The sequence below is a fragment of the Fusarium pseudograminearum genome, chromosome 1 (assembly GCF_000303195.2).
Source record: "Fusarium pseudograminearum CS3096 chromosome 1, whole genome shotgun sequence".
Classification (NCBI taxonomy): domain Eukaryota; kingdom Fungi; phylum Ascomycota; class Sordariomycetes; order Hypocreales; family Nectriaceae; genus Fusarium; species Fusarium pseudograminearum.
In genome coordinates, this window is record NC_031951.1 from 5144889 (window position 1) to 5169597 (window position 24709).

General features: G+C 48.0%; 7 protein-coding genes across 7 annotated transcripts, besides 3 other annotated features; 3 read left to right on the forward strand and 4 right to left on the reverse strand.

Annotated features, from left to right (window-relative positions):
- Window positions 1-1091: 1091 nt before the first annotated feature.
- Window positions 1092-2145, reverse strand: FPSE_10998 (uncharacterized protein; the record flags this gene model as incomplete). Its single annotated transcript, XM_009264115.1, has 4 exons — window positions 1092-1274; window positions 1685-1751; window positions 1861-1960; window positions 2019-2145. 4 exons carry the CDS (start codon window positions 2143-2145, stop codon window positions 1092-1094), a joined length of 477 nt encoding a protein of 158 aa, XP_009262390.1.
- A 921-nt stretch (window positions 2146-3066) lies between these two features.
- FPSE_10997 (uncharacterized protein) lies at window positions 3067-4263 on the forward strand (the record flags this gene model as incomplete). Its single annotated transcript, XM_009264114.1, has 1 exon — window positions 3067-4263. The coding sequence occupies one exon, from the start codon at window positions 3067-3069 to the stop codon at window positions 4261-4263; it is 1197 nt and encodes a 398-aa protein (XP_009262389.1).
- Window positions 4264-4532: 269 nt separating this feature from the next.
- FPSE_10996 (uncharacterized protein) lies at window positions 4533-5942 on the reverse strand (the record flags this gene model as incomplete). Its single annotated transcript, XM_009264113.1, has 2 exons — window positions 4533-4972; window positions 5027-5942. The coding sequence occupies 2 exons, from the start codon at window positions 5940-5942 to the stop codon at window positions 4533-4535; spliced, it is 1356 nt and encodes a 451-aa protein (XP_009262388.1).
- Window positions 5943-9148: 3206 nt separating this feature from the next.
- Window positions 9149-10288, forward strand: FPSE_10995 (uncharacterized protein; the record flags this gene model as incomplete). Its single annotated transcript, XM_009264112.1, has 4 exons — window positions 9149-9685; window positions 9735-9930; window positions 9983-10096; window positions 10146-10288. 4 exons carry the CDS (start codon window positions 9149-9151, stop codon window positions 10286-10288), a joined length of 990 nt encoding a protein of 329 aa, XP_009262387.1.
- A 366-nt stretch (window positions 10289-10654) lies between these two features.
- Window positions 10655-12866, reverse strand: FPSE_10994 (uncharacterized protein; the record flags this gene model as incomplete). The annotated part of the gene is made up of 2 exons (XM_009264111.1): window positions 10655-12602; window positions 12655-12866. 2 exons carry the CDS (start codon window positions 12864-12866, stop codon window positions 10655-10657), a joined length of 2160 nt encoding a protein of 719 aa, XP_009262386.1.
- A 1044-nt stretch (window positions 12867-13910) lies between these two features.
- Window positions 13911-13937: a repeat region.
- Window positions 13938-15402: 1465 nt separating this feature from the next.
- On the reverse strand, window positions 15403-17526 carry FPSE_10993 (uncharacterized protein; the record flags this gene model as incomplete). The annotated part of the gene is made up of 1 exon (XM_009264110.1): window positions 15403-17526. The coding sequence occupies one exon, from the start codon at window positions 17524-17526 to the stop codon at window positions 15403-15405; it is 2124 nt and encodes a 707-aa protein (XP_009262385.1).
- Window positions 17129-17207: a microsatellite.
- Window positions 17527-24181: 6655 nt separating the features above from the next.
- Window positions 24182-24221: a microsatellite.
- Window positions 24222-24254: 33 nt separating this feature from the next.
- FPSE_10992 (uncharacterized protein) lies at window positions 24255-24554 on the forward strand (the record flags this gene model as incomplete). Its single annotated transcript, XM_009264109.1, has 2 exons — window positions 24255-24280; window positions 24338-24554. The coding sequence occupies 2 exons, from the start codon at window positions 24255-24257 to the stop codon at window positions 24552-24554; spliced, it is 243 nt and encodes an 80-aa protein (XP_009262384.1).
- Window positions 24555-24709: the final 155 nt, after the last annotated feature.

The following is a 24709-nucleotide window of genomic DNA, read 5'->3' on the forward strand; positions in this document are numbered from 1 at the left end:
TTGCAACCGAATTGCTTCCACAATTCTCACCACAAAGGACCAGTTAACTTCTTTTCCCTGTCAGAGATGATGGAGTCTTGGAGGCCCCAGTTGGCTAGCGATAATATGCAGGACAAGGCTAAAGTCCAATCATTGGATGGTATAGGTATAATGTCTGGAGAGAGTCGTTCTCCCAGAGCAATGATCGAGTGACAAAGACTGGCGTATACCGGTTGAAGTCATGGTTGTGGCCTCGTTCCTGAACGATAACGTGAAACGCAAATAGGTGGACTTGGTTACAGCTGCTTCCCGGTGTTATTTTTTTGTGCCAATATCGATGTAGCGGCATCTTGATATCCAGCGCAACCAGAGCTGGACTGGCAAAGCCGGAACGATATAAAGGCGGTTGAACAATACAATCCCGCAAGATAGCCGATGGTGGGAAAGGGGACACGGGCTCCTCTGGATTTTCTCCAAGGGTTCTTGAAGTTCGAGGAGCATCTAGACAGCGCGATACAGCTCTGTAGTATTAGTATAGCGAATAGCATAGATACGGGTTGCAGAGTGTAGAAGGATATCAGACTCTCGGGAGCCAAGACTCAATATTCTTTCATGAGATCAGAGAATATGCTTCCACCTAGCGAGTGCTTATCTGAAGTGATAAACAGTCTCTAGACTGGTGCCATCTGGAGTAGCTGTGTCTCTTCCCTGACGTGGAACCATGAGAAGTCCGATCGGCATTGGTGCATGCCTACACTGTCCAGCTTGGAGTTGAATCGAATTGGCGGGCATTATATCGTGTCTTCGTAGCTCGGTACCTCGGGTCCAACGTTGATAGCCAAAGCGATCATCTGATATTTTATCTTCCATCCGTCGTGGGTGTCAGATCTAAGGCATTATTGAGATATGCCACAAGATTGCTCTTACTTTCGCGATCCAAAATTCGGATCGGTTTCCTCTTCGTCGCGCAGACGTGTACACGCAGCTAGCGTTGTGATGTTGTGAGTTCTGCGATGTACTTCTGCAGATGGTGCATTCCATGGAACCTCTCTCCATCACGGAGCCGGCATGTTGTAGAGTACCAAAACTATGCACACACGAATGGGTAGATTTTAAATGACAATCCTGTCGTCTGCAACGTCCGAGTCGTCGGCGTCATCAACGTCGTCCGAGTCTTCTGCATCTTGGACGAGTTTCGTGTCTTCAGCCAGAGCTGCAGCAAACTGACAGATTTCTCCCGAGTTGTCAGTCAACGACTGTCTTTGCATCCGGGTTGACCTCCGGGTCAGATATATCTGCCGTGATCTCCAGATGGATATCAATTTTGAATCCTTCATAGCTCTCACAACCCTGATATAGGGCAGTCCATGAGTTGGAATGGGCATCGGATGTTGGTGGTAAATACGTCAGCTCAGAGCTTCAACACCATGACTTCTATCCATGACCCAAAGGTCGAGGGTGTGGGTCGGTTGTGTAGTGGGCGTTGGCACTTGGGCTCTGAAGTTGTCAAGGTATCGTTATCTTGTGGACAAGCTCGTTTTTCACGCGAACGTGTATATCGAATGAGTTGACAGTTTCCAGCCTTCATTAGCCTTCTCAATTGCCGGCATAGATTGGGTTGAGACAGCCGATATATGGTGAGGGTTTGACTGTCGTTGTTGCGTTAGTAGAGTCTTGGGATGTACGATGGGGTGGAAGTACTTACAGGCGTCATTTCAGACGATATGGTCGACGATATACTCAAAGAAACATATTGCCAACTTGAAACTCGTCTGTAAAATGCAGACTGTTGCTTAATTCAACTACCCTCATTGTGCCTGGGATCAAGAACTGCTTCGTCGAACGGTCCTCTGGCCTCAAAATAGGCAAAATGATACTCACGACGAGCGGGCCCATTGTGGGGATTGACCTTGGTAGGGTCTCAAGCGAACGTCGTGATCATGCCCATAGAATATGGCCTTAGATACAGCATGTTCCAGTACTGTTTGTTTTGTGGGAACCCAGATGTGGGGGAGGGGAACACAGATACTGCCTCTGACCTTTTGTGCTGTGAGAGATGTGCTTTGTGTCTTTGGCGTTGAACGTGTTCAGACCTTGGGCATTGTTCCGAGTTGGCGACAAATTGCATGTGCTGGATTCTCTGCTGGTGACTTGTAACGATGGCATTGTGTCGGATTCTCAGAGTAGCCCCATGTCGGCTCCTGGAGGATGGGAGTAGATCAGATGTACGTCTATCAATCGTGGGCGCTTGGGCGACATGGTTTTTGATCTGCTGTCAAAGCATATATCAATGAATAAAGACATGAGACCGAGTTGTGTTGGAATTGAGAAAAAAGAATGTGAGCCCCAGCATAAGCCGTCAGGAAAGCCTGGAGCGAAAAGCCTAAAGAGCAAGAATGAAGTTGGGGAAGGGGCACTGGGTATTTATGCTCGAATGGGGATGCAAAATCGGCCAAGTTCAATTACCTCATCACAAGGCAAATATCTTGTAGAAAAAAAAGCAAAAGAGAGAGGGGAAAACAAGAATGTATGCTCCGTCGCTATACAAATCATGAATTAGTTCAGAAATCTAACCTTGATGGACAAGTTTGCCGGATGTCGATAGTGGTTATGACATTCGATAACACACACACACACACATGCGAATAGCCTCTCCCGGCCGTTTTCTTATTGATCAAATAGACAAATGCCATCGATTTGTCCACAAATCACACCCAAACTCCCACGCATTAAGCTACTCCATAGTTGAACAAGTTTAATAACTGCAATCAATTAATCGCTTCGAGAGACAGGGTTCACGATGGATTCATATTCAACAGCTCAATCTGTCTTCAATTATCTAAAGATACTAACCACTTCCTACAATGTAGTCGGCGTGTTCCATAATTCAAGCTCCCCATCCCCGTCAGCTCCTAAGCAGCTCCGGCTCCCGCACGGCCCCATCTAAAAACCCTCCGATCGACCCACTAAACCCTCCGAGCGGAGCCTACACCATCCGTCTCACTCACATCTCGCATCTCATCTCACCTCAAACATTAGAACAAAACCTCATCATTTCAAACAAACACAATCTTAATACATAAAAGAATGCATGCAGCACCATCAACACATCCAAACCAAATACGCTCCGCCTGTGAGCGCTGCCGTCGCCAAAAACTCCGATGTTCTCGCCCCGTCGGCCCCAGCGCCATATGCGCTCGCTGCTCCCGTCTCAATCTACACTGCCAAGCTGGTCTGCAGCGTCGCGTTGGCCGGCCCCCCAAGAAGGACGACGTGGTCGAAGCTGTGGAAATCGTGCTTCACAGTGGTCGCAATTCGCCGCAGCCAGCGGATGATGGCATGCAGTTTATCCAGGGTCTGTTGGATGATTCAACATGGAATCTTGATCCTTTCTGCACTTACACGCCGGAGAGTCTTCCGTTTCCCATGGAGACCTGGCCTTCTGTACAGACACTTGATGCACCGGATGTTGAGCAGCCTGTCATTAGACCAACTGAGCAGTTGTTTGAGAAATTGTCAAGACTAAACGCAGACATCCACCGGGGAAGGGAGTTTGCGGCTCAGTTTGTGAGCAATTCTGATCTGCACGGGTTTATTTGCAAGATCCATAATACCATGAATGGATATGAGAATGTGCAAATGGCCTTGAGGACGGCACAGGATTTTCTGGTTGTCCTGAAAACACTGCATCGACAGCTTGGCACGCGTACTGTTTCCTGCTACGGCCGGCAGCCATATACAAACAAAACGATACTAGCACTTGCGGCAGACACGTCGACATCTTCCGCTTCACCATCGCCCCCTCTCTCATCAAGTAGCACAACGCCAACATCAGGAAGCACTGCTCCCCAGCCTCCTCCTGTTTTTGATTCACCAACCATGTTTCTCATCATATCGTGCTACGTCCAACTCGTCAAACATCTTGAATTTGTCCTGAAGTTAATCTTCAATTCAATTTCGGATCCACAGACTGATTTGATTGATTCAGCTCCCATGGCGTTTGCTGAAGTACCACTGGTTGAACCGTCGACCCAATTTGTTCTCTTCTCCGAGCTTCTTCGGCATGTTATGAGTCAGATCAATTTGCTAGTTGGGTTCCCTAGCCCTTGGTCTAGTAAGAGTGCTTGGACAGGTTTGATGACGTGTCAAAGGTACAAGGATATGCTCAATTCTGAGCTGGGTGCTGTGGAGGGTGGGTGGACAACACGGCCAAGTAAGCTCATGGAGTTGAACAGAATAACCAAAGGCATGCTTGATGAGCTTTCCATGGTGGGAGTGTACTAAGCACCTATATGCGCGTTGAATTATTAGCAAAAGCAATCTCAATGGTGCTTTCTATTTGTAGGGATGGGTTTGTAAATCGTAGGTTAGGCCGGAGACGTCGGTGCAATCTGAAAGGTGTGTACTCTAAGTTCTTCTAATTCTTTAACAATAATACCAAACCACCAGTCTCAGCCTGTACAAACATCAAAACTGTTCGCTGCAGTGATCCCAAACTCCAAATTCGCCTCGAAACTCCTCGCCAAAGTCCAGGCCCAATACTAGTGAGTCCCTCACAGAGACATTGAAAAGGTGAAATCGTATTTGTTGCTACCACAGGCATCAAACACGAACGGATAATGAATGGTCGCTTCGTATGGTAGGTATTCGATGGGGGAAACTGGTCTCTGGTGTGGGGATATCTGTCGAGCTCTTGAGAAAGAGTGCTCCTCGCTATGAGCTCTCTTGTTTCTTCCCTTCTTAACTGGCGTCACGGATGCCTTCTTTGGTGTCGCAGGAGGTTCGACGCGCCATTCGCAAGCAAGGACGCCAAATTTGACCTGTTCGGGATTCTTGTGTTGGCTGAGCTTGCTCAATTTTGCGTATTTGACAAACTGTTCTTGTAGCCAGGCTTTAACGTCAAGAACGTGTGAGGTTATCTTCCAGTTTGGCTCGTCCACCTCGAAGAAGCTTCTGTTCCCGCCCTCGAATCTGGAAGTTTTGCATGCTGGTGCTGTAGATGGTGGTCAGTGGCCGCGTCATGGCCTCAACTCGTTTCATCACTTACCACTTGGGCCGTTGGAGGAGCCTGGTGTGTCGGTATGGGTTCCGGTATCACTTCCAGGAGACTTGCGGAGAATCAGATAGTCAACAAAGTAGAATTCTTCCAAGTTGGGAAGATATTGTGCCAAGAACCGGTACAGGTGCTTTGGATACCTCAGTCTAACGGGCAGTTCATGAATCTGGCCGCAATTGGGGCACCGCAGTGGTGATTTTCGGTCATGCCATTTGTGGCAGTATCTCATGGCAACCTTGCGGATCTGGTCCAGCCCTGAGCAATTCAGACCTCTGGTAAAGCGTATGCTGTCTTCATAGAAATCAGGAGGGATGTAGTCTAGGTAAATAACATCTGAGGCGGAGTTGAGACTGACGAGCCGGCCGTTATCCAAACGAAAGGCGGTTGGTCGCTTCACGAGGCTTTTGGCAACAGCGGCAGCTTCGTTGCACGTAACGGAGAGCTTGGCGAGTTGCTTGTTCAAGTTGGTGTAGTAGGAGATGTCGGCTTGTGAGGTGGGGTAGAGAGGTTTCAGGGTACCGTTTACTTTGTGTGTTGGCCGCCTTTCCCTTCTGACCTCGATGGCCATGGGATCACCATCTTCATCATCGTCATCCGAGGACATATGGAGGAGGGTCGACTCTTTGATCCACCATCTTCCGATGCCTGTAGATGGGTGCCAGTCGGTGTCGATCTTGAGAAAGTGCATGCCGGGGGTGTCCAGGGTGCATTGCCATATCTGGGTGCGTATTTCGGGGGGCAAGCGGGCAAATGGAGAGAAAGTGCGACAGTCTTCGGGTATCTCAAACTTGAGGGGGGTCTCTATCGTCTGTATTGGCGAATCTGGCGAGGAAGCAGAAAGATACCGGTCGGGGATAGGGATGCGAGGTTGGGCTTCGCTATCAAGGGTGGCAGCGGGAGCAGTCATGATAGCTGTGGGCCATGAGCTTATCAGCGTCTTGTGGTCATGGATGAGGGGTAAAGATTAGAGAGAGAGAGAAAGTAGAAGCGGGCAGCAAAAGAAGGCAGAGGCAGAAACAGAAACAACTACAGAATCTGGACGAACGATTGAGTGAGCGTGTGATGATGCAGAGTATTGATGGTCTCGAAATAGTTGATAAAGTGAGGTTGGAAAAGTAGTGCAAGTTGCTGGATGGTTGGGTTGCACAGTACAACGCACTTCGGCAAGCGACGTGAATAACTGACAGCGCTTGGAGAAAGAGCCGCCGAGAGAGAAAGAGAGGGAAAGGAAAGTAGGCACCTTTGCCCTGCCAAAACCCAAAACAACAGCTGCTACCCGTGTTGGCTTAATTTTGCAGCAAATCAAAAATATTATTTCGTGGAACTTTAGTTATTCGTTGAGGAATGATTCCGGGTCTGGATCGTCATATTCGTCACTTTATACTTTGACTGGTCATCTGCCGATCTCATCATGCGTGGACAGCTTCACCGCATCAACCTTGCCAACTACAGATAAAGACGCATCCAAAACGAACTAGCGATATCTCCAAAGCTGGCTAATTTATAGTTTCACGATTTCTAAATTAACTAAACCAGATAACCCAAGCCCCCAATTGTTCGTGATTGAATTTGTTTCCCATATGCACACAACCACAATGTTTTTCTGTACTTCAGGTTTCAAAATCAGAAACCAAACTTTTGATGGGTCGCTCTGAGCTGTCAAATATGTGGTCTACAACGAACTTTGCCAGTTTTCATTTGGCCTTTGTCCCAGAAACCATGGATTGCCTTACAGTCATTATATTCAGGTGTAGGGTAGTCTGCAGCGCCATGGTTTTACACGTCAATTTGCAGAATGTTGAGTTCCTGTTTTGTCTTAACAACTCAACAAATATCAGGAGATTAGACGATGCGTGCGTGCATAATTTGGTAATTCAGTGAGAGTAGAAACAAAAGCATCCTCTTGGGATGGTCCCGATTACCTGGGTCTGTGGCTTGAGCTTTCCGAAGCCGTAGGTGTTGGATCCGTTTGCCCTCCACCAGGCGAGGCCCTGGATTGGTAACTTACTGCCAACGACAAGATCTTGTATAATACATAGATACTTTTTTAATCAAGGTCTATACCAGGAAATAGCCCTCGCCCCTCTTCTGATGTCTGCTGGGGCTTTCTTTGTCGTCATGATCCTGCTAGTTGTTCAGTTCTTCTTGTGCCTAACCGAGATGAGTATGCGTCGACTTCGCAGTTCCTATCGCGTAGTTTGTACCAATTATGCTGGTTTTTCTTGACCGTAGCGGTATATACTGCCTTCTTCTTGAAGTTTCCATGATACCTTCTACCATGGGCCACAGCGAATCAAGATGTTGATGCTCCGGAGGTTGAGATCTTAGCCTCCTGCCCCCCGACTGATGAGGAGTAACCGAAGCCCCTGCGCTGCGTTGAGTGTACCGACTGCGACGGGCTCCAGTGCCAAAGTGATATTAATTGGCAAGTCGCTCTGAGCGCCAGTTGTCGGTCTTGACATTTTTATACCACTGCGCAATTCTTTCTTGGTGTTGGTCGTCAACAACATCCGTTGGCTCATCGCTTGTTATAGCGGCAAGTCGGCCTGTATCTTAATGTCGTGCAATTGAACAGACATGCTTTGCTATGTACTGTCTGGCTTTCACAAGTTGGCCCCAGCATAGTCCTTTCTTGCTTCGGATGGACCTCTTCTTTGAGAATTCGAATTTGTTGAAGCACAGATTCGAACTAATAGTACTCATTGATTCGCTGTTGTATTTGTATAGGCCACGATCAATCGTCAGTGACAATTGCAGCAGGTCGTCGCAAGGCCACGGCGTTCATCGTCTGAATCAGTTTGGTGACGTAAGTATTGGGATATTCGCTCCCCTGACTGCTTTTGTATGAGAAGGCCCTGGAAAGGTGAGGCGGTATGTCTTTAGGGTGCTAATTTCATGACCTTCCGCAACGAGAGGATTTTACAAGCGTCCATCTACGTCTTATCTAGGGGCAAAATCATGGTGCAGGCTCTGCCCTCGGCCTGAGTGTATGGATAGCTGCGCAAGTCCGGCTGCGGCTGCTCCTGACCTCGTGACTGGCTTCTCGAAGTCGTCTCGACTACTAGAACCATCTAGTTTACTAGCAGGTACCGTGGGAGGCATAGGGGTAACGAATGAATATATTCGCGACACGAAGATTACTTTCAAGATAGTGTCTTGCCAGGTTCGTCTCCGTGCCCTCAAAGGGGCCCTTGTGGTTAAGGTGGCGATGGACACTTCTTTGTCTGTATGCTTTTGGTGGCGTTGAAGTATAATGTCTGGCCTGGGGTCAGAGATGTCGCCAAGAGGTGGTGCGCGCCGGTTTGTAAGTTTATGTCAAAATTATGAGAAGATATACGGATGTCGGTTGATCTGGTCGAGTATGAGATTAAGGCGGCTCAAAGGCAGAGAGAGTATGTAGAAGATCGGCTAAGGTGAGACTAATAAAGAGGGGGGGAACACAGTATCATGTGCATAGCATGATTAAAGAAATAATGTAGGTGTGGCCCTTGGTTTAGGCATTTGCGGCGTTTTCGATATTGAAGAAAGAATAGTTGAGAGATTGTGGCGGGGAGATGGAGGTGAGGAGGAGAAGCATAGAGAGAGGCACCAAAGGCCTGGGCAGTTTGGATCACCTTTTAGAGTATCTTATTCCTAAGCTTATGTCTCAAGTTCTTCAACTAGTCTCACACACAGCTGACATAAATCAGTATTCTTTTTCGATACATTCTCAAACCCTTTGACCCTTAGTTAAACGCGCCGTCTTATGACATAAAATTTGCGAGAAACAATATTCGTTCATGTGCTGCAGCGCGAACTGATGTGGTGATTGGATATCGGGCTTCTTGGTAATCCCCTCGCCGCTAACACCCCAACTCATAACGCCGAAATGGCTGACGCCAGCTTACCAGGTTGTGATTGCAGCTTATTGGAGTCAACACTCTTTTTCGCTGTAAATCCGAATATCTCGACTTTTGCGCGAAATGCATCGTCGGACTTTAAAGATGAAGAACCCTATAAGTATCGTGGGATACCCCCACTCAATGAGAACTATCACCATCAACACACTCAGAACAACAACTCAAGAACGATCTACAACACCTTAGAATTATCCTTCTTCTCAGACCAACCACAATGTCTCCTCATTCTGCTTCAACCACAGTCAACGAGCTCGTAAACGAGTACGCCGACATCATCAAGGGAAAAACCATCCTTACAACCGGTGTAACCCTCAACAGTCTTGGCGGCCTTTTCATTCAAGAAACAGCTTCCAAGTCTCCAGAACTTCTCATCCTGGCTGGTCGCAATGCTTCCAAACTCCAAGAGCTTGCTGAAGCCATTGCCAAAGACTACCCCAGCGTCAAGACTCGCAACTTGGTTGTAGATCTCAGCTCTCTGGCTTCAGTACGCAAGGCTGCCGAGGAGGTCAACAGCTGGGAAGACGTGCCCATCATTGACATTTTGGTCAATAATGCTGGCATCATGGCTGTTCCCTACGCAAAGAGTGTTGATGGGTTCGAGTCGCAATTCGCGATTTGCCATCTTAGCCATTTCCTTCTTACAAACCTGATCATGGACAAGATCCTCGCTTCCAAGTCACCCAGAATTGTCAACGTCTCTAGTAACGGTCACAGTCTTGGTCCCGTCCACTTTGCGGATCCTCACTTCAGTGTAAGAATCCCATCCCATCATTCAGATCAAAACATACTAATTTTGTAAGAACGGCGAGACTTACAACGAATGGTCTGCCTATGGACAAGCCAAGACTTCCAATGCTCTCTTTTCTATATCCCTTGCGCAGAAACTGGGAGGCCGCGGTCTACAATCTTACAGCGTGCACCCAGGGCTCATCATGACGACCGGTCTGGGAACCCACTTGGACTTTGCTAGCATGGAAGGCGACCTCGGAGCTTTCAGTGAGTCACTTATTCTATCTCCCTTTCATACATCATATTAATAATCGCAAAGTCAAAGCCCATCGAGAACGAGGAAACTCTGAAGGTTGGAAATTCCCTGACCCTGTTCCCGTCGAAGTTGGCGCTGCTACCCACGCATTTGCTGCTTTTGGCCCCAACCTCGGAGGTAAGAAGAAATTCGACTCTAACTAAAGCTCAATACTAACAATCCGCAGCAAACAACGGTGCTTATCTATTGGAGACCAGAGTCTCGGACCCCTTTGTCGACACCTACAAGTCTTGGGCGCGGGACCCTGTTGACGCTGAGAAGCTTTGGAGATTGAGCGAAGAACTTGTTGGACAGAAGTTTGGATACTAAATAATTGCTAATGAGCTTGTTTTGGATTATAAAATAGAGCATAAATAGACTGCGGACGGATTATTTCTTTTACTCATGCTGCGCCTCTCATTTAGATGGATACTATTGAAGCTTCTTCGATATGTGCAAATCATCTATCCTTGCGATATTCTTTAGTGTTATTTTCCAATTTTTATTTCTATTTTGTTTGTGTACTGTTTATCCAGTTTATATACCAAAGAAATCAAGTCTTTCCTAGTTTTGTCTATAAACGCCTGGGTATCTGGTTCCAGCCTGATGCCAACGCCAAGAGAACAAAAATCCCTACCCATTTAAATGTCTATAATCGTCCCGTCATAAATATCAAAACTCCTTCTAATTTTCTTCCTATAAACAAATCGCCCATTCTTGTATAACTGTAGGCTCCTGTACAGCACCACTTGATGTTCCACTCAACCACGCCCGACAGGCCTCAAGATGGGAATACTCAGCATCATCCTGGCCCCTCAGGCTCTTCATTTTTGCATCCGCGACTTCCAGAACACTTCGACCCGCAGCATCGCGGACGTGAACATTTGCGCCACTCTTGACGAGTTGCTTGACAGCTAGCTTGTGACCACAGCGGACGGCGACGTGTAGCGCTGTTTCGCCAGCTCTGTTTCGGGCATTGACTCGTGCGCCAGCTCTGATGAGGTCTTCGATAATACCTGGACCGTTTGTGTAGTCGTCGTCTTCAGGGAGTTGGGCGGCAAAGGCCATAAGGGGTGTGTTGCCATGGGTATCGTAGTGGTTTGGGTCGACACCTGCTGCTAAAAGGCTTCCTAAGAGCGTTCGGCGAAACTCTAAGCCCCTGGTACTTGAATCCGAGTACTTGTCGACTTTTTCCTTCTTGTTCTTTTGATAGTTTGGCATGCCTTCCTTGTCTAGGTTGTATTTTTGTGTGACGCTGCTTGAGCTCAGTGTAGCCGCAGCGAGACAGTGTAGTCCATTGCGACCTTCTGGATCTTCGAGTAGGGGGTCATTTACTGCGGCCCTGACATATTCGAGGGTGCGTGCTTCTTGATGTATATCGGTTGTGCGGTAAGGGTCGCTGCTGTCAACTCGCGAAGTTTGTACGGGAGGGTCGATGTCCATAGCCTGAGTGTATGTTCTGTTGATTCCAACGATTGGCTCAGGGGCCACTGCATTAGTAGGCGTCATGTTGAATGCATCCCTCTTTTGGTGGCTCGCAGAACCACAAAGCTGAAGCAAGTGGTTTCGAAAACCAAATGACTCGTCTCTTTGGAATAGAATATGTGAAAATGAACGACCATAGTGATCGCTTGCGCTAAAGTTGAATCCTTTCCTGGCGAGAATATTTAGGAGATGTTGCAGATGAAGCTCGCTGTGGAACCAGGAAATGTGCAACACATGTAAGAGTGTTTGTCCAGCTGTGTTCTGCTCGTTGAGAATATCTGCGTCTTGGACTAATCGGATTGCTTCAAAAAGCTCGTCGCCCATGCCTCTCGCCGCCATGAGATGGAAAACGGTATGGCCAAACTGATCGCGCTCTTCGAACAAGGAATTGTTGATAGCAAGGGTGAGAGCATTGGAACCAGTCTGGGAGACGCCCTGCGCTGTTATCCATGCTGGTTCCCTGAGTTCATTCATTGGCCGGCAGAAACATGACTTTTTCATATGATCCTCAGTTCCTTCAAAACATGTATAGTCGTCCTGGGCAACTTGGTCGATACACAGAAAGTCGCCGGGCATGTAGTAAGGGCCGTTTGGTAGACAGACAGGAGCGTCTCGGTCTTCTAGCCAAGAAGTCATGGTTGGCTCCTCGTCCGAAATGGGCGAGAGACTGGCCCCTCGTCGGCTCAATGGCGCCGTATACCGTTTGATAAGACGCTTCACTGTCTTGACATATGGGTGACCATAGTCTTTGAGCAGGCTTGAGAATGTCCCTGTTGTGCAATCTGTCGAGGTGGTCATGAATGTTGGTCGTTGCAAGAAAGTCCTGAAATGGCTGCTTTCTTCTTGCTCTCGTTCTTGGACGGTAGACCTGTTGGCGCGGCGCTGCTGGGACTGGGAGTATTGGTTGAAAGGTGGAACTTCAAGTGAAGCCCTAGTTGGATTTCTAACAAGATGTGGTGTTGGAACGGCGTTTAGAGCAGGTATTGATCCTGGAGTATCCTGCATAGGAGATGAAACGGAATTATGTGTTGAGTTGGTTCTTGTAGGAGAAAGCGACAACTCTTCTAATCTCCGTACCATGTCACCTTCGTTTCTTGGGTGAAGCCATCGCGGCTGCTTGTTAAGCATTGCGTTGAGTGTCTTGTGGGCCGAGTCCTGACTATACACATAATGAGCATCAACCCAAGCATATGGAACTAGGAATCGCATACCCAGGCACGGTATCAGGAGATTTGGCATGTACAACCGCCACGATCTTCTCTAAAGGAAGTGTGGTGTAGAGATACAGACGTGATATTTTGCGCCGTGATGATGAGTTCCATAGTGGTGGTCTACCTGTTGCGGTAGTGTTTGATCCACTGGGCGACGATATTGGCACTTGTAGGCCAGGCCCAAAGGGCGATGTCGCGCCATTACTGTTCATTGCGCAGGGTTATTTGTTGGCTGTCAAAGATGGTGGAAATAAGCCAACGATTTTGATATTGGCCGGTAGATGTAGCCTTGCGATGTCGATAAAGTCCACGAGGCTCTCATGATACAAAGTAAAGGAAGACACAAGCTTATAAGTCAGCACCCTCTTGTTGTACGGGTCAAGATGTTGGTCGGCTAGAGGCAGTGAAATCGTTGAAGATGTGCAATGGATGGTGGAAGTGCATCTCGGCTGGCCTCCAAAACAGGCCGGCACCAGGGCACAAATAACCAGGCATGACCCGTATACAAGAGGGTAGGCAAGTCCTCAGTCGCTGGACAAGATGGACCTGGAAGGCTGAGTTGAACACGCTGGAATGCAATGGGTATAGGTGGTTTGCGGCCCGCTGTCGTGGGTGTGTTGCTGCGCCCCATCGCTCGCAGGAGGCCTGATGAGAGATGCCGAAATGGGTGGATTTGTGAGACAAGATGTGTTGTAACTGGATAATCCGAGAAGCCTAGTCCCCGGGAAGGGAACTCAGGTGCCGCTTTCGATTTATTGACGTGATGCAAGTTGTTAAATATGCAGATTGATGAATCTATTACTGATGAAGCTGTCACTTTGAGAATGAGAGCTGCCGCAACAACCCCACGCAATAATATTTTACAGTGGGAGGAGCCCTCCAGTTACAGTAGGTACAGTACATAACCGCCCAAGCTACTGCGACCACTGGTCATTTCAACATCAGGTAACGATTATTGAGTACTAATGGAAACAACTATCCAAACAAAGCAGGAATTTATTCAAGAGTAAATCTAGAGAGGGAGGAACCTTTACACTCGTCATTATTCAATTACATTCCGATTTTTAAAGGACTTTAGCCATGAGCCTGATGTCAGTGGATGTAGATAGAGGCGCAGCTCCGCGACGGCTGTGCGCCTAACTGTGGCTCCAAAACCCCAGCATTGCGCCACACTATGTTGACAAGGCTTTTTGGCAACACCATCATGCCGAGTTTCTATACACATCTTCCAGACAGGCCCTCTCTCTCGATACATGATATTTATAAAAAATAATTTAAATAATGCAGACCTTTTCTCGTATCCCATTATGGGTGCAGTGTCATTACTTACACCTGGCTTGTGTCTAATTGTTCAGAGCTCATACTACCAGAAGTAGTTCTCCAATATGATACAGATATTCTTCATAACGCCAGGTAGTTACCATAATTCCCCAAACCTTCGCTTATCTATATTCTGATTCAAATGGTCTAGAACCTTGCTAATGACCCTCGATCATGTCATCCTGCATCCTGTTTCACAGCGTCTCTCACTTGCTAAGCGCCATGTATGTCATCCGCTCTTACATGCGTCGCCTTATTAGTGAAACAGCCGCGCCCAAGAATATTTACGGTGTCATCCGACGCCAAGCAAATGGTCATGACTGTCCATTATCTCCGATATTCAACGCTCCAGATCTGTAATTTATTATGAGTCGGTGAGAGTCATCGCGTGCTTTCTTTTCAAAGACCATGGCGTCATTTCTTCCACTTCTAGGGCGTTGGAAGCTTGAAGCCATCAACGGCAACACACTCATCCTCGTGATAGTCAAGGTACGTACCTGTTTTACGCATCACAGTACAACAAACTCGTGACAAAGAAAGCCATAGATAAACGACACTAACTAGCACAATATGAATCAATCGAGGAGATTTACAGTATTGTTATCCTTTGTTTCTGTTTGGGGGGTCAATCAAGTCCAAGACTAAACTTCTGAATATCCGCGCTCCTACCACACTTCGGAAACCCATTTTTTTAAACAAAGCTCATGATACAGTCATATTTTGACACGACACCACAATTATCATCATCGCCGTCTCTTTCTTTGTGGTCATTCATCCTTGGCTAATGGTGTACTCACCGCCAGTAAGCCACTTTCCATTTAAAACAAGCCATCTTCCAGAACTCGCCCAAAGACATCCACACGCCCCCCTCTGTCTTCCCGCATTCCAGTCCAAAAAGGCTTGTCGTCACCACAACGGTCGTAAGCCACCTGTTTGACTTTGTCCCTGCCAAGTGTCCCCAAGGTTTTCCAACGATCCGGATCAAACGGTCCCCTTAGTCTGGCCCTGTCTCAAAGATCCGCTTCTTTGTTCTAGCGCCTTTCTACGTTGAACAAAACATGGAGGAGACAGAGTTTAGGACGTTATCACACGGAGGCCACTGACCACAAAGGAACGGCTGTAGTTCACGTGATAATGTTTAGTCCAGTTTCATTGTAGCCTTGTTCCATATGTGTTTAGGTGCATGGCAAGGAGGAGGGTAGATATTTTGACTTCACATTTCAGAAGCAAGATTAACAAGGTCATATATAATTAATGGGATGGTATCTTTAATAAACAAGACAATGTTATATCCAAATTCATAACAATTCTTCTACCACTACTTGGCAAGCGCTCAAGTCGTCTAAATCATACTATATACATAGTGAAGCTTATTATGTTGTAATAAATAATGAACAGCAAGGGAAGATTTTATGTTCCATGATGCATTTACAGAAGAATGGCAAAGATACCAGCAGCGGCGACAGCCATCTCGACACCGAAGCGAGAGGCACCAGCGGTGACCTCGACGGCGGGAGCGGTGCCAGTAGGCTGGTGGTAGGGGACGGTGGCAGAAGGCTGGCTGGGAGCGGGAGCCTTGTAGCCGCTGTCAGTCTCGGCAGCAGGAGGAGCAGGGTAGTGAGGCTTAGCAGGCTCCTCGGGCTTGGAAGGAGTCTCGGGGTGCTCGGGTTGAGCGGGGTGCTCAGGAGCAGGGTACTCAGGCTTCTCGGGCTGAGCGGGAGTCTCGGGGTGCTCAGGCTTAGCGGGGTGCTCGGGCTGGGCAGGGTGCTCGGGAGCAGGGTACTCAGGCTTCTCGGGCTGAGCAGGAGTCTCGGGGTGCTCAGGCTGGGCAGGGTGCTCAGGAGTAGGGTACTCAGGCTTCTCAGGCTGAGCAGGAGTCTCGGGGTGCTCAGGCTTGGCGGGGTGCTCGGGAGTAGGGTACTCAGGCTTCTCGGGGTGCTCAGGAGTGGGGTGCTCAGGCTTGCCGGGAATGACAACAGTAGGGTAAGAAGGAATCTCCTTGGTACCGGTGGCGTAGACAGTGGTGCAAGGGACAGTCTCAGTCTTGACGGATCCGTAAGGGCAGTCATTAACCTCAGGGCCACACTCAGTGACGGTGTAAACCTTGGTAGAGTAGGTGGTCTTGGTGGTGTAGAGAGTGCTGGTGTTGGGAGGAGCGTAACCGGTAGGCTTGGAGGGGTGGCCCTCAGTGACGGGAGCGTAACCAGTAGGCTTGGAGGGGTGCTCCTCGGTGACGGCGCAGACGGTGGTAGAGACGGGGTAGGTCTTGGTGGTGACAGATCCGTAGGGGCAGTCCTTGACGGAGGGAGGGCACTTGGTGACGGTGTAGACCTCAGTGGAGTAGATGGTCTTGGTGGTGTAGTTCTCAGGAGAGTAACCAGTGGGCTTGGAGGGGTGCTCCTCGGTCACAGGGCAGACAGTGGTAGAAACAGCAACGGTCTCAGTGACGGTGTAAGGGCCGTTACCACCAGCGGGGCAGTCCTTGACGTAGTCAGGGCACTTGGTGTAGGTGTTGACAGCAGTGGTGTAGACAGTCTTGGTGGTGTAAGGGACGGTAGCACCAGTGGTGGAGACACCGTTGGCGCCAGTCTGGGTGGTGTCAACGGGAGCAGTCTCGGTACCAGTGGGGATAGAGTCGGTCTTGGTGTCAACAGGGGCAGTCTCAGTGCCGGTAGGGACAGAGTCAGTCTTGGTATCGACGGGGGCGGTCTCAGTACCAGTGGGGATAGAGTCAGTCTTAGTGTCAACGGGAGCGGACTCGGTGCCAGTAGGAGCAGACTCGGTAGCAGTGTCAACGGGAGCAGTGCCGGTGGGGGCAGACTCAGTGGCGGTGTCAACAGGAGCAGTGCCAGTAGCGGTGTCAACGGGAGCGGACTCAGTAGCAGTGTCGACAGGGGCAGTGCCGGTAGCAGTGTCAACGGGAGCGGACTCAGTACCGGTAGGAGCGGACTCGGTAGCGGTGTCGACGGGGGCGGTAGCGGGAGCAGTGCCCTCCTCGGTGGTGGTCTCGTCGTCGCAGTCCTCCTCAGTGGTGGTAGGAGCGGAGGTCTCGGTGGTGACACCGGTAGCAGCATCGGTGGTGACATCGGTAGCGACATCAGTGGTCTCGGTACCAATCTCAGTGCTCAAAGAGACGTCCTCGGTGCCGGTGGTGGCAGTACCAGCAGCAGTGCCATCGGTGGTAGCAGCATCGGTAGTAGCGGCATCAGTGGTGGCAGCATCGGTGGTAGCAGTGCCGGCCTCGGTGCTAGCAGTCTCGGTGCTGGCGGCGCCGGCGGTGGTGGTGGCAACAGTGGGAAGCTCGCAAGTGCAGGCCTCGTTGACAGCCTCACGACGCTCAGTATCATCCTTGCCAGTGCACGCCAGGGGAATAAGGCCGATATCGCATTGGGAGAAAACACCAGCACCACAGAGAGCATCACGGTTGGCCTGGACGGCGACGTAGCAAGGGTCCTCGAGCTCACACTCGCAGGGCTCGTCGAGGTGTCGGGGAGCGTTCTCGAAGGCAGAAGCCAGGCCAAAGGCCATGGCCATGTAAGCAGCGGTCTTCATGTTGGGAAGAAATGTACAAAAACTGTAATGAACGAATGGACTGCGGTGAACTCAAAGAGTTACTAATTATCCGCGAAGACTGGTTTGTAAGTGAGTGACAAGAAGTGAAGAGTGAGTGAAAGACATGGAGGAAGTGGCTGTTTATATGCAGGACAGGCCTATATGGTCTGGTCCATCCTTTTCCCCTTGTCTGTTTGGCCCCGAGTTGCCTCGCGTGGGCTGTTGGGTGTGGGCTATCATCATCCCGGACATTTGCTGTGGCTATTCTCGACTTTGATAGTGTGCCTGAGCTTGCGTTAGTTCGAAGCGCTATTGAGGGAGATGGGGCACAAACTTGGGCAGATGGATCTAAGCCTGATGAAGAGCTAAGCTATACTTGGTGCCGTATGGCCGGGTTGGCCGCTGATTGTGAGAGTGTCCATAGCGTTAGAGTGGTAAAAGCAAAGCAAAAAGGATGCCTGGATGAAAGAGAAAGTCGTTAGCCACTTGGGTAATGGCGCGCTGAAGTTCGATTGACCAAGATCCACTCTGTCTCAACGGGGGTGTCCCCTGACCCCTGACTAAATTGTGGCTTTTCTAGCCTTATCAGGTTACGTTAGCGGGGGTCGCGTACAAGCGCTCGCCGAAGCTACGGTGGAGCGACAACGAGCTGGGATTAAACACATCCAACCGCCTACTCTGCTGAAGCTCCGGGGGAGATGTTTCCATCATGTTAGCAGGTCATTAACAAATGAGTCGCTGTACAGTAGTTTCTTCTCGGTTGTCGCACCACAGACGCCGGTTCTGCACACTACTTGAATACTATGCAGGCAGTATATCCACCTTCAGCTGCGTCTAGATAATCGATAACTCAGATACGAATAACCTTCATCTGCATCCCAGCTGGTCTATCATTGCATCAAGCGAGGTAGTATAGTTTTGCAATAGGGGCGGTTCATTTCCTGGAGAACTACAGAGTCAGTCTGTGTAATCTCCTTTGTTGCTGGAGTTATGTGGCTTTGCATTGTATGTATCTTTGTTGTTTATTACTTTGCTTTTACGGATTCATTGTGTAGCGCTTTGTTCGTTTCTATTTTCGGTGTTCTATCTTCAGCAGGCGACTGTGATCTGGGAAATTAAGAGTCCGGTTTACTAAATCTTGTTAGTGTTGAATGAATCAAGAGACGAAATACTCTATGGAGTAAGAACCGAGCGACCAAGAGAACCACAACTTTCGAGTTTTGGCAGTTGACGGATCGTTGATCGACATGATGACCATTCTATCCATTACAAGATCGACGAAGAATATCTCTGGTTAAGAATTAAATCGATCGTGATGGTAGACTGAGAACCGTTGGAATCGGTAACTTGGATCCGTCCATGGGAGCCACTTTAGTGCAAGATCTGCTTGAAAAAAACCGCTCATGTTGGTTGACTTGGAACAACTGACGTCTTGTGCGTTCGGAAAACACATATGGTCTTTGTTGTAGGGTACGTCAGAGAATTCCATTGTTGTTGCATACTGCTTGGATATACTCGTGCTCTGTGCAGTTTATGTTGAGTGCATCTACCATGTATAGCATCATCGCTGTCCATGCTGTCCATGCTGTCCATGTGCATCGTAGCTGTTGTGATACCTAATGGGTTCCACCAATTGCCACCCCGAGATCAGCAATGAGAGTTCGGGTACCTGACAGCTTGCATATCTTAGCGTCGAGTCTCCGTGGCACAAGAAAAATAGAGGGAAACCAAGCTATCCAACCAAAAGATGCAGCGCGTCATTGACACCGCCATGCGCACACGAGGACGGACGGTTTTTGGAGGCTTGCATTAATCCCAGGGGGAGATTAAAGAAAGGAAAAAACTCAGCCGCCACAAAAGAAACGGGTATCGAACGACGTGCTGAAAGGAAGCAACGGGTAGTACTGTAATTTGCATCATTCGCGCTGTGGCGTTTTGTAAAGGCCAATTAGCGTTGTGAACTACAACGCTTCGCCCACTTGGCTCCAAGCCATCCATCTGCACCTGACAAAGCAATCAGCAGGTAAAAGGAGGGTGTGATTTTATGCATTTGCACAATCGGGGAGTTTGTTAGGAGGTAAAAGGAGAGACAGAAAGAAGGCGTTTTCTAGAAACTGGCACATCGCAACATATGGCTTGCTCGCACTCGGTACTTGCCAACCTGGTGAATCTGCAATAATGGGCGTCATTTATTCAAAGGACCCTTTCAAGATCTCGGCAACGTCAAGTTTCGACATCATCCGGTCCAGTTGTCTAATTGAAACTTATTTTGCGTAATGGCTGTGAAGAGTAGGTAGTCAGTGCTTCGGATCCTTGACCAACATGTCAAATTTGTATAACATCATTGGCTCACATAGTATCCATGTCCCTACTCTTCGAATTGTGCTTCATCTGTGCACACAATGCAATCATATTAACTGACCTGACTGCTCACAAAGTTACAGTGCAGGGCATATTTAAACGTGGGTCTCCGAGGTAACTGCAACCTTCAGGGCACACATAAATCGCAAAGATCTAACAAATCCTTGCTCCGTTACTATGTAACCACGAGGGTCTAGATTTGTTCAGCTTGACTCAGTCTCCCGAACCGAATCATTCAAACTCGCTCTTCTCCTCAACTGAAGTTGACTCAATCGCCCTTCAGCCTCAGAACGAGTCTCGCTGTAGCTCCCGCACTGACACGAAACAAAACAGTGTCTCCCGTGCAGCCGCATTCCAGCCCATCTGGTTTTCCCACATTTCCACTGCCAAGTGAATCAATCGTACCGTTTTCTCTTGTTCTGCAGCGTGCATCCACTTTCTCGTCCATAGTACCCCTGTCACCGTAAATGGGTCAATTAGCGCTGCGCACCAAAAGCGATAGCTCCATGCAGGTGTGGTCACTCTCAAACCGCCCAATTCGGGATGCTTTTTCCTTTTTGGGAAAACTGTTGTGTTGTTCATGGACGATATAGGTAGGTTGCAGAAAAAGGGGAATATGGCTGTCTAAGGAAACATGTGATTTGTATCTACAGAGTTGTTCTAAACCACATCATGTCGACTACTGCTCGTCCGCGTTTCTGTATCAACCAACATATCTCATTAGTTTCCACGCTCAGACCCATCAATTATCGTATAACCCAAAAGGCAATATCATTTTCTAGTCGTTGCTCTCGCCTGCTCCGGTACCTTGCCACAACTGGACCCTAAAGACCCATCCTCTCCATTCATCCTTACGCCTGTCCTCGCTGTAGATCATGCCCCTGTCTTCTCACTCCGCTCTCGGGGCATCGACAGGAAAGTCCGTCCCCCTGTCAAATGACGAGGTCCAGGCCCAGGCGAGGCAGAGCTGAAGACAGGGTATTAACAGTCTATCGAATTCGGTTCTGATAGTTTAGTCGACTACTTTTCTTGGCTAAGTGCACGTCTAATTCGAGAGTTTACGCTTCCGAAGCGTCGTGAAAATTCCGGTGACGGTTGTTAGGGGAAAGAAATGAGGCAATAATATTGACAATCTTGCTCAATGCTTGGGATGTTGATGGTGGTGCTGGACCTCTGGAATAATGATAAAGGAACAGTAGGGCCCACGAAGGTTGTCAGTCTGATGTTTCATGTCACTGCTGAACCTCCACAAATTGCTGACAGTTGTAACCTTGTCCATCCGTTGTTTGCCTTTGCTCAATTTTCAAGCTATACTGCATCTGCCGCAACTGCATCGTGCTGTATGCTAATTGCCCCTCTATACGGACTTTTGAGAGAGGATGACCCCAAGACTGTCACGACACAACACTAACCCAATCCCAAAGCCGTCTAGCATGACAATAGTGCATCCCGACATTTCCTTGAAGTTCGACAACTTGGTCCGATTCTGTTTTCTGTTGCCAATTTTCTCTTTGATCCATTAGTCTCCACGGCAGTAGAGGATTGCCTACTGGACAGTGTTGACGTTGCCGGAATATACTCCAAACAATCCTCTGTCAAGCACAAGCCTCTATATCTCTTACTCACCTCGACGCCGTTGCCGACTATTAGTAAGAGACTTGTCATGTCACCCGGGAATACCGTTAAACAGGACATTTATCTCTAACAGCGTATATCCACAAACTCGGCATTTTGGTAACTCGTGCATAACCTCTTCATCGTCCGTAAAAGGCATTCTGAAATCTGGTCGAATAATAAATACGAGTTTTGATATCCACCTTGCTGGGTATGTTATTTTAAACAGTTGTCTGATAGTCCACTGTGTCTTGGGTTGGAAGTAGACTTTCGGTAGTTGTTGATGTGGAGGTTGACCGTTGGAATGTTGAATCTTGAGTGCCGAGACATTGGAATGTGAGATGGAGATCAAGGTTCACAGTATCTGCGGGGCGTAATGGAGCTCTATCCGTGAACTTAATGTGTCTCCTGTAAGTTTTTGACAGTTTCCTTTTGGCGTTGATATTTGAACATCTTCTCCGAAACGGGTTATCTAAGAATCTTGGTGATTGTTGTCGTTGAACGTTTTATGACGAGCAGTCATATTGACCAACCCACGTTGCTGAGAGGGCCCCGATGATACTGATACATCTTATTTCTGTAGTTTATTTTGATCTAAACTACACATTCACATTTGATTGATCATGAGGATTAAAGCATTCCACATGTCGTTTGTATAGGTTGCGGTTTGGTTAAGTAGTTGTATGGTCTACAGGGTAACCGACTTTGTCCGTCATACTATTGTGCAATATCTTTGTTGGAGTTTGTAGAAATACTACAGTATTTTGGCTATTGCAGCATATTTAAATACGAGTATTAATATTGTTCGCATTGACGAAGATCATTTTCGTGGTGATCGCGGTGCGTAGCGTTGACGTTGGAACAATATTTCTTTATGCTGTACTGTGATGATACTTGTATCGGTCTTTTTTTGTTACAAATTGCTTCACAAGGATAGAGTTCCACAAGGCTAGCCCTATGCACGTCCCATGAAAAAGAAAGGTTTAACAACTGAACTGTTAAACTGTTGTTTTACTCCTAGTCGCAATATTCTGGATGTTGTTTACTCTGTTCAAATGTTTTGACCGTTTTCAAAGCCTCGTTCAAAACCGTTGGTTGCCTCAGCGTGGGGGTGATATGTTGAAGGGACCTTTTGCTAGAAGATGCTGGTCGGGTTATATCGTCCTCTTAGTTACTGGGATCCAAAGTCCCAATATTCGTCGGCGCCCAAATGCCCGGTGAAAGCCTTGTTCGACAGAACTTTGGTAGCCAGGATTTAGCTGCTCATGGCGGCCGTCATGAAGTTACATCTGTCATGATAAGTGTGGGGCCTCCCCTGCATCCATCATGAGAGACAGTCTCTAGGCAAGACACACATGTGAGGTAGGCAACTTAGCCGCCGGAAGCAAAAGAGAAGAAGCTAGAAAGTTCGTTTGTTCTATTTAGGTTAGTACTACCAGGTGATTAACCGCTATTCAGACCGTTGTCACATCGTTCAGACCTTGTGCTCAACACAAGATTTCTTGATCGGCTGTCTCATTCACTCAGCCTCGTTGAAGATAGTCATTCTCACATGTGTGCCATCACATTTGAATGGGGATAATGATAGAGAGGTTAATATGCCACTTAAAAAGAATTACCATAGAAGAAACAGATAGTATATCTTGATGAATATTGAGGCTGGCGATTATATAGAAGCTGATCTCCGACGGTTGAGCTCCTTAATGTTTGGACAATCTTGCCCTGAAACTTGCTGTAAGACATGCTGTCAATTGATTGGCTAATTGACCATTGAGTTGTCATGATGACCATCTCCAGGTTGGTACAGAGGGGACTTTTCGTCAACCAGATAACCGTCCTTCAAAGGGAATAAAGGCGCAAAATCCAGCTCCCTCCCTTGCAATAGCCTACTGCCCGGTGATTAAATCTCTAAAAAGGCGTAGAATTTAATGGAATGCTGCCATATTCAGTATTCATGATCTATTGAAGCTTGTTTGTACTCCAACTTGGGGGCCGGCTGAGCCACCACCCCAGTAGCATGCCTGCTCATACTGGCTCCCTCCTGTGGCTTATCTGCACTAGTTCAAGAGCGAAAAGTTGGGTTTCCAAACACTGTGATTCTGCGCATTTGCGAGACACGCCAAGGACACATTCTCCGCCGACATAATTATTCAACTTTTGAGAGCGAAATATTTAATTAATGTTGGTTAATCATGACTCAGTGGTCTTCCTCGGCGGCGCAGTCTCTGTTTCATGTATTTCGCCACCATCCAATTGAAGCTTTTACGGTGGTGACGATGATGGTAATTGTCTGAGGCCGGCATTTGACCTACCTTTTTTTTCTAGACCCTCCCGCTTTTGCGCACGTGTGTGGTAGATTATTCCCATCATGGATGTTTCGAAACTAGGGAGGCTTGTTATCTATCTCACTATTCCCAATTGCGCGCTATGATGGGGGCCGTTTTTTGACTCAAGGGTGCTTTCAAGTGTTTGCTCATGGTGGTATTTTTCCATTTCGAGACTGCCTGCTTTTCATGTCTGTCTACGAATTTGCGAGGCCTAGGAGGATTGTTAATAGTTAAATAAACATGCAGCCCTCTTTCTGAAATTGGAACTTTCGATATCATCATCAGTTTCTTGAGTGAAGTCTTTAGTCTCAACCATCAACAACAAGCTTGGATCATACCGACTATACCATCGTCGACCAACCACAGCCGACCAACCAAACAAACAACCAACTATCTCTACAAGTCCAACAAAGGATAACCAACAACATGCCTTCTTCACCTTCTACCAACCAGTAAGTAAATAGATGAACCAACTCAATACGAATCAACCACTAATCAAGAACCACCAGGCCCTACAGCAAGTATGGATACAGCACCAGCAACAGCTCTGGTGGCTCGACTTACACAGGCGGACAGGGCACCTCCAGTGGTGCCATGCTCAGCCAGTGGGTCACAACTCCAGACAGAACGGAAAACTTCTACGTCACAGGCCAAAGGACAGGCCGCAGTACCATGGAAGGCATCGACAGGGCTCTCGAGTTTGACGAGAGGTTCAACAAAAGATGATGATTTGTTTCGATATTGGCTGGACTGTATTGGTACTGTAACAACATGATTGTGGCTGTGGGTATTAGCGTGGCGTCGGGTATAGAATTGGAGTCCTCTTTGAGGTTTCGCCCTGGGATTTGTACAACAGAACAGAACTTTGGTATTTTCTTCTT